At 38.8% G+C, this 15327-nt stretch overlaps 1 protein-coding gene across 3 annotated transcripts in view; it reads left to right on the top strand.

The window, feature by feature from the left end:
• Positions 1-15327, top strand: part of NEURL1 (neuralized E3 ubiquitin protein ligase 1) — a 209675-nt gene that overhangs the window by 173553 nt on the left and 20795 nt on the right. For all 3 annotated transcript variants that reach the window (XM_060768331.2, XM_060768332.2, XM_060768333.2), the window contains exon 4: positions 8170-8850. In XM_060768331.2, the coding sequence (XP_060624314.2) occupies positions 8170-8850 (681 nt within the window). The remainder of the gene's footprint in view (positions 1-8169; positions 8851-15327) is intronic.

Here is a 15327-nt window from a genome sequence, read left to right as displayed (position 1 = left end):
AGCACCTTAAAACTATCTGGTTTTTATGCATGCATGAGGTTTCAGATATATAGGCTGGATCTACACTGCCCTATATCCCAGGATCTGACCCCAGATTATCTTCTTATCTCAGATTATCTGTCAGTGTAGACTCATATAATCGAGTTCAAAGCAGATAATCGCAGATCAGATGCTGGAATATAGGGCAGTGTAGATACAGCCATAGACCCACTTCTTCAGCTGTAGTACTGAGTGACTTTAAGAACTCAGATATAAAGTATATTTATAGAGTTGTGGAATAGGATCCAAGTCCCACGACTACATAAAATTGCAGATCATGTCCTAAATTTTCAAAGATCTGGGTGAGTGACACAGGTCTTTCAGATCTTTGAAGGCCCCTTCTACACTACCATAAAATCCAGTTCAAAGCAGATAAATTGGATTTTATATTGCAGTGTAGAAGGGGCCATCGTTGGCAGTTAGGGTTGATATGTAAAAGCTATAAATCAGCTTACCAAAAATCTATTCACGTGGGTTCAAAACTCTTCTTGAGAAGATTTATTGTTTTATATGGGCAGTAGGAAGGACCTTTGTGTGTGTGTGTGTGTGTGTATGTATATATATTATGGCTAGGCGGTTTTGTTCGTTAATTTCGTAATTCGTTAATAATTCGTTATTTTTCTTGATAACGAAGCGATAACAAACCATTCAGGAGCAACTAAAAAATGAAACGAATTTTTAAAGCTATTTCGTAATTGTTTTGTAATTGTTTCGTTATTATTTCCGTATGTCTGGCGCAAGTTTTATAGTTGTTTCCCTCCCCTCTCCCTGGTTGCAAGCGGTCGGCATTTACCCCACTTCCGGGTCCCTGGCCTCTGCTTAAGTGGATCAAATTCTCTTCTCCTCCTGTCGTCACCTCACCTCGTTCCTCACTCTGGCCTGCGTGCATTGGGCAAAGAGACACAGCAGTGCAGCACTCAGAGACCTGCCTGTTGCCTGCCTAACCTCTTTCCTTCTCCAGGTTAAAACGATTATATTTATTATATTTATTATTATTATTATTAAGAATGGATGGCCATCTTTCAGTAGTGCTTTGACTGTGCCTTACAAGCACGAAGGCAGAAAGTGGTTTGTTATTATTATTATTATTATTATTATTATTGAGAAGCATTGTCAAACCAGAATAGAGATCTCACCCCTCCTCTCTCTCTCTTTCCCCCCTCTTTCCTTCTCCAGGTTAAAACTATTATATTTATTATATTTATTATTATTATTATTATTATTATTATTATTATTAAGAATGGATGGCCATCTTTCAGTAGTGCTTTGACTGTGCCTTACAAGCACAAAGGCAGAAAGTGGTTTGTTATTATTATTATTATTATTATTGAGAAGCATTGTCAAACCAGAATAGAGATCTCACCCCTCCTCTCTCTCTCTCTTTCCCCCCTCTTTCCTTCTTCAAGGTTAAAACTATTATTTAAAACTATTATTTTCACGCTGCGCAACCGCGTCCGCCATTTTAACGAACTGATTCGTTAATATTAATGAAATTTCGTAAATATCAAACTTTTTAAAAGGAAAATTTCGGAATTCTTTTAAATATCGAAACGCAAAAAACCCCAAAAAACGAATCGATTTTAGAAACAAATTTTTCCGTTGTTACCCAGGCCTAATATATATATATATATATATATATATATATATATATATATATATGTATATATTGTACAAGGAAGCCACTGTTGTTGTTCATACCTTTGCTAAAGGGTTGGAATTTGTGAATAATATTAAATTCAACTGTTTCTGTTTCCAGTCTTTGTAATTTCGTTTTTCAAGAGCCGAAAAGCAATGACAAATCCATTACTGTGTGTTGCAGTTGATTTTTTGTTATTGCTGTTTCCAATGTGAGATTTGTATCTATTTATTCTCTTGCATAGAAAGTATCCTATTTGTCTAGTCTAGATAGCAGGGAGCCATGCTGGCATAGGATGATATGTATCACATTGAAGGAAAATGCATAGCTGATGTTGCAAGTGGTGTTACTGGCCCCTCTAATATTGCTCCCAGAGCAGATATAAGAAATACACTTGGCATTTTGGTTTGTGTCCTTGTAGTACTCTCCATATCATGTGTTCTGTTGTAGTTGTTTAAGATTTGAAGGCTGTTGTAGAGCTTTTGAGAAAGTGATGATATCCTCCAGAATTCATTGCAATTCACTGATGATGCATTTCTTAGCTGGGGATTGTAGATGATCACTAGGGGTGTTTTGTGATTTTGGTCTGTCTTGTAGTCGGTTCTGGAATATTTGGTTTTACCTTGTTAATTTCTTTTCTTCACTTCCTTATTACCATAGTTTGAGAAATGTCTGTTGTAAATCCAAGGATTTTGGATCTCTGGCCACATCTAATCATTCTTACACCAAAACCTGCGTCTTCCAAATTGGCTTCAAATCAGCCTAAGTGATCAGTGTAGATGTTCCCTCTGTTTTGTGGATTTGAGCAGATGCATCATATGATTTCTTTTTGTATGGATTCCTCTTGACTCGGGATTGTAGGAAGTGATGGTAGAAGTTGTTGAATTCCTGGTGGAACTTCTCAAGTGATTGTTTTCTATGTATCCAAATTACAAAGATGCCACCAAGAAAGGAAAGTTTGCATGTCCTGAGTGCACTGAGCTGGGGCCCTTTCCCACTGCACAGTTTTAGCATAATGATTTCATTTTAAATGGCTGTGACTCTTTGAATTTTCAGTTTAAGAAGCTAGATTTTGAATTCTCAGCCACAAAGGGGCCTTGTGCCCCACCAAGCAACACATTCCTTAGGTTTATTTCATGACTATTAAAGTGGACTTGCAGTGCTTAATTGTTTTGTGGGATTCTGGAGAGTGTAGACCAAAACAATAAGATTTCCAAGTTCTGGTGCTGACATGTGGAAATAATTCTTTAGTAGCTCAAAGCCTGATAGACAGCAGTCTGCTCTTCTGTGGTATTTTGACAAGAAATAAACACTATTCAGTTGTGGAATATCCTTCCTCTCTAGAGCCTCACAAAGCCTTTGTCTGAAGTGGAATAGAAGCATTTGCTTTATTTCTGTTGGCTTGCCAGGGATAGGGCAGTTTGACGAGAGTGTATTGATATTGGCAAGGTTTTGTTTATTCTGTCCTAAACAGTTATTTTTCATATATGTGTGTCAACATGCTCGGGGCTGTCAGGAAAAGGCTAAGCTTCAAATTGAATTTTTTAAAAATGGATTTTGAGCCTGGCAAACAGCATCAGGCAGACAAGACTAAGCCCAGTTTTGTAAATGCAGATCTACTTTGACATCTCAAAGCTATATGCTACACTTTTAAAACAAGAATATGGAAACAGACCAATCAATAGGTAGTTGGCTTGACAGAAGGAAGGGGGAAAGTAAGTGGTATTTCAGAAATAAGGGCTATATCTGATCTGAACCCTCTTTCCGGTGTTCTCCAAAATAGTTCATATTAACTAAAAGTGAAATATGAGGTATACCCTGCAGTCTGAAATGGTTGTCAGTCTTTGATCCTCCAGATGTTGATTTCCCAGAAATCAGTCGGCACAGTTTCTCTAAGACTGGAGGTTCGAAGCATCTGGAGGACCCAGGATTGAGAACCACTAGTATAGCCTATCATCTCAGAATTTTATTCCATCAAGTCAAGATGAGCTAATACAGACCTAGCAGAATGGATTATATTGCTTCAGATACATGTAACGATAGCCTTTCGCAATGTTAACAGTCCCTGCACACGAAAAACCAATATTATCAAGTACAGTGGTAATACTTCAGCCCAGCAGCTTCCTTCTTTCAGTAGATGTTTGAGTGTGGGGCTCTTCTCTTCTTTTGCAGTCTCAGATTAAAGAATCTTAGGGTGAGAGCATTTCTTTGAAAGTGTTTGTGTATATAGTGTTCTCCTTTATTAGATTTAAATTTTTAAAAGATTTGAATGCTATACTCTAAGGAATTGTAGCTGATGCTTAAGATACCATTCTTAATGACAAAAGTCTTCGGTTTTGTCTTTGGTCTTGCGTCTCTTGTTCTTGAAATGTCAAGTTGGTACTAATTTGGCAATCCTAGTCATGGAGTAGTAAAATAAATCAAAACAAAATATAGCTTTTGAAAAAGATGTTTCTTCTCTGCATTGTGTGACATAAAACAACCCCTCAATCTTCTGCACGTGAAGTAGATATATGTGTGGATGTATTCTGCCTTCAAGTTGCTTTCTGGCCTATGGTGATTCTTCAGCAAGGAATACTCCAGTTTGGTTTCCCATTGCCTTCCTCTAAAATATAGCTGATGTCACTTGGTGTTCCTTCTCAGCCCCACATCCAAGCACTAACAAGGCCTGACCCTGGTTTGTTTCTCAGATCAGATAGGATCTGGTGCCTCTTGATTATTTAGGTCTCATGTGAGGCAGAAACAGCAAGTTAATCCAAATCTTAGACTTGGGGATGAAAATTGTTATGGATTGGGCAGCAACTGCATCTTTGTGGTTGTGGTCATGCATCTGGTGATTGGCAGACAAATTACTTCAGTATAGAAGTAAATCATGGGTGTGAATAAGTTCCCTTGCTGACAAGTTTTCAGTAAGACAAATCAAAGACAGGTGGCCTTCCTGCCAGCATTCACTCCTAACAGACTTTTGTGGTCCTGACGGAAGTGCTTCAATAAAAGCAAAAGCTGCCCAAAAGCTCTTGTGAGATGTCTTGATGTCTTTGAGTCACAGAGCTACAAATTGCCACTTATTTCAATGCCTATTACTAGATTGCCTGCTGACGTGTGCCAGTTTTAAAATAAGTTTGAACAAAGTCAATTTAACAATCAGCAAAGGTGAATTGTGTAGCACTCCTTATGCATAGATTCTCATTCTTATGCATAGATCACTTCCATTTGCAGATGATTGGGGTGATGAGGATGGTTTTATTTATATCCTGCCTTTCCCCAGAGCTGGGACTCCAAGCAGCTTATATAAGAAATTAAGACAAATACAAGTAGAAAGACTTACAAGTAAAAGCATACAAAAAGATAAATGTTGAAATATAATAGAACTTTTTATAGAATTTTAAATAAAAGACTTCAAAGATATCCATCAAGAAGACAGGAAATAAAAATAGTACGGTACAGGATTATACCCTTTCTTATAGAACATTCAGTTCCCCAAAGTCTCTCAGAACAATAAAGTCGCCACTTGCTGATGGAAGGATAAGAATTGGGGAGCCAGCCTAACTTTTCTAGAAACGGAGATACAAAACCTCATCAGACGCAGCATTCTCTGCATCTTCTCCCCATTTCTCTATGCTGGGAAACATAGTCCCATGGAGTCCATCACATGACACAAGGCAACTTCCAATGGGATTCCATGGGACTCCATAGAAATGGAATCCAGAGTGTCTTTTGAGAAGTCAGGTGTTACCCAACTCCAAAGCAGGAGAAAGCTGGACCTCTGCAGGTAAAGGACGTGAAATGGCAGAAGATGAACCTTGATGTGAGGGAACAGAGTAAGATGGTTCCCTCCGCTGTCCCACACTTTCCCTCCATTCATGTGATGAGGTCCATCAAGTAACCATCAAGAAAGACCCTCTTCCATGTTCTCACTATATATGCCTGTGAAGATGCTAGGTCTGCGAGATGCAACCTCACAAGCACCATACCTGGACATGTTCTTATGGGAAGTTATGCTCCTGCAGGTTCTAGCTGCATAGTGCTTTATGTGGTATAAATAACATTTTGAGTAATGTCTGAAAACTGATGAGTGACCAGTGACTTTTTTGTGACAAGGGAGTTAAGGGCTCCCTGTCTCTGCAGTTTGTTTCTGAACATTTTTCTAAGGAAGCCTGTATTGAGTATGTTCAAATCATTCAAATGTTCTTCAGGCATGTGTGACTGTGGCTAGATTGCCAGGAACAGATGGAATTAACACATCATCTGTAATAGTGCAAATGCACTCCTTGATACCCTAGAAAACATTCAGGTTCAAACTTGTATCCAAGAATAAGCTGAATAGCAAGTGGCCAGGACCACTTCTGTTTTGTTTGGATTAAGGCGCAATTTATCCTCATCCAATCAATTACTAATGACAGACATTGATTTAGAACCAATAAGAGTTCCTTAAATTTATGTAAAAAGGAGCAATACAATTGAGTATCATCAGCCTATTGGTGACACTGCTACTAATAACCACTCCCAGTGGTTTCATGTTAAATGGCATAGGAAAGAGAACTTTACCTGGAATTGAGAGAGAACAAGGGGAAAAAATCACTCTTTATTTTTTACTATCAGAATCCATGATGAGCCATATGGAAGTCCCATTCTACTGCTTGTCTTTTAGTGGATCTTTGGGTGCATCTATACTGCAGGATGAATGTAATTTTACTTTAGATGTAATGGCTTAATGCTATGGAATCCTGGGATTTGTAGATTGGTGAGGCACCAGCACTATCTGGTAGTGAAGGCTGAAGACCTTATAAAACTACAGCTCCCCTGATTTAGTAGCATTAAGCTTTGCAGTTAAACTGGTGTCAACCCACATTAATTCTACAAAAGAGATGTACCTTTTGGCATAGTAACTCTACACCATTGTTTGCAGTTATTTTAAAAGAATTATTTAACAAGCTTATTTCTTTTTCTTTTTTGTTTCAAATAATGTTATATATTCTCTTCCGCAATGGAAACAAAAATGATGTATACCACTAATAACAAAAAGTAATAAAACATTCAAAACACGCAATAAAATTGTATAGAATGATAAAACAACAAAGTTTCCATTAATACTGCATGTCCAGGTTCAGCGGGACTTACTCCTAAACAGCTCCAATAAGATTTCAGCAGGAGTAGCAGTAATTTAAACAGGTCTGTGCAGTTCTATAAACAGCCAACTATAAATCAGGCTACTTTCATAACCTCTAGCTGAGATTAGAGCCATTACTGTGGCCTTGGATATGTACTTGTGAGATCATTTCGTGTGAATCAGCTATCTAAGTATATAAAATAATTTGACAGTGTTTTATGGTAAAAATATGTTTAGACAAGCATAGTGCTAAGTATGATGCTTAAAAATCAATGTTAAATCCAAATGTCAAATCTTCTTATCATTCTATTCATGGATGCAATTCTAAGTGTATACAAAGAAGATCCTTGCAGGGATTTGCAACAGAATTACCATTAGATTCATGTTGTAGCCTGCTTACTTACTTGCTTCCCTTTCCCAAGCATGGCTTTCTGACTGCAGCACTTATTACTAAGGGCCCTTCCACACAGCCCAAAGCAGATATTGTGGGGTTTTTTGCCCTGATTTTCTCCTTACACACCGCTGAATAAAATCCCACTTTATCTGCTTTGAACTGGAATATATGGCAGTGTGGACTCAGATAACCCAGTTCAAAGCAGATATTGTGGGATTTTCTGCCTTGATATTCTGGGTTATATGGCTGTGTGGACGGGCCCTAAGAGTGCTGCCACACTACACAATTATAGTACAGTACAACTCCCATATCCACAGGACCACAGGACTAGGTCCTCCAGCATGGTGCTATGGTATTTTTCTTCTGGAATGCATTCATTTCAATAGTGTTCTCTTTATCTGCAGTTTTACATTTTCATGGTAAGTCCAGGAACATATCCTTCACAGATATGGGAGCTTACTGTACTAAGTTTCCATTTTACCGCCTTAGCAACATCTTATGAATCTTAGAGTTTGTAGTTTGGTGAGGCACTTGAGATTTCTGGCTGAGAATTCTGAATACGTTTCCCTAAACTGAAAATAACAACAACAACAACAACAACAACTTTATTTTTATACCCCACCTCCATCTTCTTGAAGGGACTCAGGACAACTTACATGGGGACGAGCCCGGGCAAACATAGATTAAGAACATGACACAATAAAATAAAGATTAAAAATGAAATAAACACATCATAAAACATAACAAGCATCATAAAACAAATCACAGGATTCAACAGGAAGTTGCTGTGGCAGTTATAATGGAATCATAATGCTTGGGGGGGGGGGGGGGGGAGGGAGATTTCACCAGAAATGGCCTCAAATCTTTTTTCACCACATAAAAGGAAAATCTGTTGATGCTTTTGCATTTTTCACATACCAGATAGTATTATCAATCATATGCTTTCCTTATCCTTGTGTGATCTTTCCCTTCTCTTGTTCTGATTTGCAGATAGTGAACTTATTCCTCCTGATTGTCTCCGTCCGAGATCCTTCACAGCTATCCGCCGGCCTTCCTTGCGCAGAGAGACCGAGGACACCCGTCTGTCTGTGAGCCTCTGTGACCTCAACCTCCAGGAGGAGAACTTCCATGTCATGGCTGCCATGTGTCCTATCCCACAGAACTCCCTCAACTCTCAACATTCCCACCTCCTCCCATCCCAGCTTGAAAGTGACCTCCGCTTTCATCAGCTCAGGGGAGCCCACATTAAAATTCTGGACGACCAGACCGTGGCCCGTTTGGAGCATGCTCGCGAAGAGAGAACTTTGGTCTTCACCAACAGGCCCCTTAGAATCAACGAGACAATGTTTGTCAAAATTAACAAATCCAACACCTCACGTACTGGGACACTGTCTTATGGAGTGACCACTTGTGATCCTAGCACCTTGAGGCCCAGTGATCTTCCATATAATCCCGAGTCTTTGGTTGATCGAAAAGAGTTCTGGGCTGTTTGTAGAGTGCTGGTACCTCTCCAGAGTGGGGACATTTTGGGATTCATGGTGAATTCAGAAGGTGAACTGCATTTGAGCCACAATGGAGCAAACACTGGCATGCAAGTGTGTGTGGACTGTTCCCAACCACTTTGGATGTTCTTTGGTTTACATGGAGCAGTGATGCAAATACGTGTCCTTGGTATGTTCTCCTTTTATCACATGTGCAATGTTATTGACATGAATGGATTCGTATGTGTGGCTAGTGGTGACACCAGAGTCTGGTACTATTGCACAGAATGGAGTATATGGGTTCTGTGGGAGGTTTTGTCACTTGTGTACTAGGTATTGGATGTGAGAGAATGGAGAAAGTATGCTTGTTTAATAGATGTAGTCCTAGACATTTGGATATCCTATGATGCTGTGACAGTGAGAAAAAGGTAAGTAACTGTTATTTACTTCAGGCGATAGTAGACCCTTTCTTTTGTACTATCTGTGGAATAGAACATTGACTTCTAGTCTATAAAATATTCCGTTAAAATAAATATTCTTCTAATGTTAGAATTTTGCATATGTAAACAAGCAAAAAGAAAGACTGCTTACTCCAGACTGGATCATGATTATAGTGTTGCAAGGGCAAGTATGTAAGATAGAGGTACATACCATGACTCACATGATACAGTTTGAGGTAAGCATGAATGATTCAATTGGAGTAAGAATGATATCATTGGGAGTAAGTAATCTTCACTATCACTACTGTGAAGAGCAAACTTTTTAAGTAATTCAGTCATGTAATTTAATACATGATTTAGATATATAGATAGTCCCCAAATTATGAACAAGATAGGTTCTATAGGTTTGTTCTTAAATTGAATTTGTATATAAAAGCTTTGGATGGCATAGGGAAAGGTTAACACCCCCGTGGTGTTTGTTTTGCTGTGTGTGGCCCTGTTCAGAAGATTATACCTCACTTTTTGTCCCTGTGATAATTGGATTTTGCAAAATTTGGTTCATTGTGGAAGGATTGGTGAAAATGACACCTTTTCCCAGTGATGACTCTTTGAGGAGTGAGTTTCTGAGAGGTAGATTTTTCTCACTTCTTGTTGTCTCAGTCTTGTTTGCAACTATGAGACATTTGTAAATCAGATGTTTGTAACTCAGGAACTCCCCGTTGTTCATTAATATTCATTCTAATGACTCATTATCAAGGCTTTTCTAGCAGATCTGTATTCTTGGAAGCGGTTTCTTACTCATAAATCTAGTGAGTAACTTGTAGCTTCTCCCCAAACTTAATAATTTTATTTCAGAGAAGCTGGAAGGGACTCACCTCTCTCAAAACAGATTATTTTAACGTGTTTTGTTAGGCATGTCCCTCTGTAAGCCGCCCTGAGTCCCTTCAGGGAGATGGAGTTATTATTATTATTATTATTATTATTATTATTTTACTGACACAAAAACACAGTATGTCACAGCCAATGAGATCTATATGCTGGATTTCATATCACAAAATTGAACACTTCCCAAGCATCTAGGACTGTGTGATGTATTTTCGAATGATGCGTGCAGATCCAAGTAAGGTGACCTTTTGCAGTTGACAGATTGTGATTTTGTCAATGTTTATTGTTTCCAAATGCTGACTGAGATCTTTTGGCACGGCACCCAGTGTGCCACTGGGACCACCTGTACTGGTTTATGCCAGAGCCTTTGCAGTTCGATTTTGAGGTCCTGATAGTGGCTGAGTTTCTCCTATTATTATTATTATTATTATTATTATTATTATTATTATTATTATTAAACCATGAACAATGTGATCAAATTACACACATACAAAAACACTCTGGACATTATTCTTCCACCAAAATCAACTAGGTTCAAAATGATCATCTTGTCCATTATGGCATTTCTGGAATTATGTGGGATCTAATGCATAACTATCTAAGGTAAAAGATGATTAATATGACATTTGTACAACCTACTCCTTCAGTAGTTAACCCAATGAAGAGCATATAGCTTTTTTAAAAAACCTTTTTTTAAAAAAAAGTACAATCCTTGTATCTGCAGAGGATATGTTCCAGGACTCCACCTGGATATGCAAAACTGCTGGTAATAACAAACCTTATTAAATGAACAATTTCCAGCAGGAGCAAACTATAAGGTAGAATAGTTAAATGAAATTGTGAGTACCAGTCCCATGGATACAGGGGTCATAGTGTACAATAAAAAGGGGGGAAAGTTCAATGGTGCAGCAGGAGGAAGTAGTTTGGCCAATGCCCAGTGCTTCTTTTGGAAGAGATTCTGTGGTTTTGAGGAAGCCAAATTAGATGTGAGCTTAATTCCAGGTTCTTGACCTCAGGATGCATGTATTGCATCCACAAATTCCTAATACAACTGAAAGAATCCTATGCTCAAGATGAATCATTGGCAGGTGACAGCTGCGCTCCTTACTGGGAAAGCCTTGTTCCTTTTAAAAGGGAGCACCTTCCCCTCTCTTGCAGGAATTGTGCTTTCTTGGAAAAATACCATTAGTCAGCAGTTGAAAATGAATCTACCACAAGAAGAACTTGGCGAATGCATACCACGACTGCACATAAACGTGCCTAATAGGTCTCTTCCTTTATTCCGCATCTTCTCTCAAGGGTGCCCTTGAGTTTTATGAACCATGCTTTTAAGGTTTTTTTTCTTTATGGAAAATGGACTCACTAAAAAGACAGAAATTTAGCAGATGAATCTTTCAGGGCACTTTGCTGCCTAAAGTATTCAGAAAACTGGAAGGCAGATGGCACTTTGGTAGAAATCAGTTTAAAAGTAGCTTCTTTGGGGTTTCTGGTAAATGTCTAAATATTTTTCATGCCTTCAGCACATCCTTGAAAGACATCAGGCATGTTAAATGTTGTGTGAGCCCTTCCATCAGGCTGAAACATTTTTTTTTCCTTGTGAGTGAGGCATACATTAGTAATGTTAATTGGTAAGCAGTTCCCAAGGGGATTTAATCATCGTTTGTTAAAGGTTTGTGCATTGACATTACATTGTGCCCTGAATGGGCTTTAATTCAGAGCATCATTTAAAAATGAAATCAGTGTAAATATGCCCACTTACAATGCCAGGGAACAATATTAATAGAAGAGCCATGCAACATGAGGAAAATTCAATGGTAGCCCTGATGAATATTTCACTTTCATCTCCAAAGTCTTAAGTACGTATACTTTCAGAATAGCAATCCATGACCTAAAAGGACTGATAATCAGGAAGTGACAATCTGTGTTCTCCCTAAATACCAAATGAAAGTATACATTTCAATTAACTTAGGCATCTTTTCCTCTGAAAAATTAGCCTGTTGACAACTTCTATAAATGAAATTATTCACATAATTCCTTATGAAGGGCATACATGGAATTTATTGGCATCTTGTTGAGTCTAAATAAAAGCAAAAGTTGTCTCAACCTGTGTTATGGCCTACAACTCCCAAAATCTCAGCCAGTTTACCAGCTGTTAGGATTTCTGGGAGTGGAAGGTCTAAACATCTGGGGACCCACAGGTTGAGAACCACAGCTCTAGGGGCTGTACAGATTGCAAAAAGATTTTATTTTTTTGGTCATGTCAGGAGCAACCGCTCCTTTTGTGAGAGAATTGGCTGCCTGCAAGGACGTTGCCCAGGGGACGCCTGGATGCAAAAAGGTGAAAAAGACAGGAAAAGAAAAGAAAGCTGGAAGTAACCAGTACCCTACCTCTGATTTTGGAAGTGAAGTATTATAAGTAACACAGTTATCTGTAACCTATTGAGGTCCTTACCCACTATACAATTATAGTGTTATATTCCTTTTAACTGCCATGACAACATCTAAAGGAATCCTGGGATTTGCAGTTCAGAGAGGGATATTTAGAATTCTCAGCCAGAGATCCCCTCTTGTGCCTCTGACCAAATTGCAAGCCCCATAATTCCATAGGACGCATCTGTGGCACTTAAAGGAAAATATAGAACGTTAGTCACATCGAGTAAGAGCCAATAGTATAAATTAACATAAGATTATTATTTATTTTTTTCCCTAGGAAGCATGCATAGTGCTAATCTCAGTTGGGACCAGAACATATGGTGAAAATTAAACCTCCCTTCCCCAGTGACTTTTGTTTTGAAATCCTCCCATCCACCATTTGAGGCCTATAAAAATAAAAGAAAAACATGTTTCTTTCTTTTTGTAGCTATTGTGTGGATGCATTGAAACAAAACCCAGCTAGCATGAAAAGATCCAGGCCTTCCTCACATACTTGACTGGCCCCATTCCAGTTCAGGGGCAGCACACAGAAAATAAATCAGAAAAGTAACATTGGTTGCATGCTGTGTATTTAACAGAAAAGAAATATAAATTGGATGCTAATATATGCCACAAGGAGATGGGAGGCATCACTGCCTTATAGCTTGGCAATGGCGTACATACAGACTTCCTAGTTTGCCACCTCAGAAAGCAACTAGCTTTGCTCTGTGTGGGTACACTCTGGAGATGCTTATGTAGGCCCCTTGCATCCTCATTTCATCTTGGGAGGGGAAAATAATTTATGTTTCCTATCCTCACTCAGCCTCAGCTATTCAGAAGTTTACTGGCAGGGATTGGAGAAATCCACAGGCATGACTACTGGGCTGGGATGATTGAGTCTGGCAAACAAAAAACGATCTGAAGATACAGCCAAAAGACTTTCACCCATAAACTTTATGTGCTTTCTCTCTGCGAGAGTGGAAATTAATAGTCTTCATCACCAGAATAATAAAGCAGCTCTGGATGAACTGGATGTTAGTAAAAAGTGATATATATTAGTTCCCTTATCTTATCATCTTTTTGCCTGTGTGTGTTGGATAAACTGGATACAGAAAATGTACTGTTCTCACTGAATTATGATATGCCCCCGAGGTCAAATAAAGCTTACTTCTTTCTTCCACACACAGAGAACATATAATTTCTCTGCCTACTTAGAAGAGTGACAGAATAGACTAAACTTTCTGATAGCAGCCAGCTTTGTGCTTGCAGCAAAATATGCCGTACAGTTCATTTTCTTTTCCACCCACCTTTACATAGATTTCAGTATTACTTAAATCAAGAGAGATGGGATTTCAAGATGGCTATCCTCTTGAAGTCATAGCTTTTATCTGGCATCGCTGCATTACATACCATCCAGCATTTTACAGGTGAAAACAGTGGCACACATGACCAAATACCATCAGAGCAAGGCCAAGCTGGAAAAAAGTTATTATTGAGGAAAGACACACATGTTAGGAGAGGCTGCAGCAGTTTCTGGGATTTCCCCATTTTTTCAGCTGTTGAATTAAATGGGGCCAACTAGACTTGTGCTTTTGGGATAAACCTGGTCCCATTTCGTGTCCCGGCTTTTGTTGGGTGCCCTGATCCATTTTTTGGAAACCTCCCAAAATTGGGAGGGTCAGTATTTGTTTTCGGTTTGGGGTTCCTAAAATCAGACCCACTGACTCCCCTTCCCATCATGTGCTTTAAGGAGGCTTCTATTTTTACCTGGCACCTGCTGTTTCTACTCTAGAGTAAGAGGCACTCAGCTGCAGGCATGCTCCGGGCCTTCCTGGCCCACCAAACACACACACGATTTCCAAGGCAAGGAGGCAAGTTCAGCTGCAGACGAAAGCAGGTTTTTGTGTTGAGCAGATTTTTGTGCAGGGCGTGGGCTTCCAATTTTGAGCTCCTGAAGAAATGGAAGACATGGGAAAAATGGTAGAAATGGTAGGAACAAATTCCATGCACAACTGTAGTGCAAACCATGTTTGCAGCTTGAACTCAATTTGCAGCAATTGAAGTAAGCTGAGGACAAAGAGAAAAAGTTGAAGGAGTAGAGAAATTGAAAAGATGCTAGAAAAGAGACATTGAAAAGATGCTAGAAAAGAGATAACAGGATTAATCAGCACTGCCACTACCAAATCAGCATAGTTGGAGGGCATGGAGGCCCAACAGATGAATATATCAAGGTGTTAAGGATGTAGTATGTAGCTCGTCTTTGTTACTCAGAGCTGAGTGTATGGGATGCTAACTAATATCAGGACTGCTTTATGAAAATGTGGGATGTTAAAATCTTAATCTCCTTCCTTATTGCTTATTTCCCTAAATTTGTCTCCCTTTCCAAAGGCTGAAGGTAGGTGAGGAACAAGCAGGCTTTCTCCCTCCCTTTTGCAAAGGTGTAGGATGGAACTGTTGAGCCCTGCACACTTACTTGTGAGTAAAAAAAAAAAAGAAAGGGTCAGATGTACATCATGTTCAGAATAGTCTTGGGAATCTTAACAATTAAGGGGGAAAATGAAGATTAGCTAACTGAAATAGAAGAAGAAGAACTTTATTTTTCTACCCCACCTCCATCTCCCTGAGGGGACTCAGGGTGACTTACATGGGGCCAAGCCCAGGCAACATACAATTAAAAGCAGAACAATAACAAATTACAATTTGAAATAGCATAACACAGCACAACAATAATAAACAAGCATCAAGCAACAACAGACTAATTTTGGAAGGGGGAGGAGGCCGAAATGCAAGCTGATTAAAGGGTAAGTGGTTTAATAAGATGGATAGAAACGTAAAATAGTATAGGAAATATAATGTAAACAGAGCAATTTAACAGGATCAGAATCAATTCAGTTTAACTTACAAAATATGAATAGTAATGTAATATAGGA

Source organism: Anolis sagrei, chromosome 3 (genome assembly GCF_037176765.1).
Source record: "Anolis sagrei isolate rAnoSag1 chromosome 3, rAnoSag1.mat, whole genome shotgun sequence".
Classification (NCBI taxonomy): Eukaryota; Metazoa; Chordata; class Lepidosauria; order Squamata; family Dactyloidae; genus Anolis; species Anolis sagrei.
Note: the sequence above shows the minus strand (reverse complement) of the source record. Positions and strands in the feature narration are given on the sequence as shown.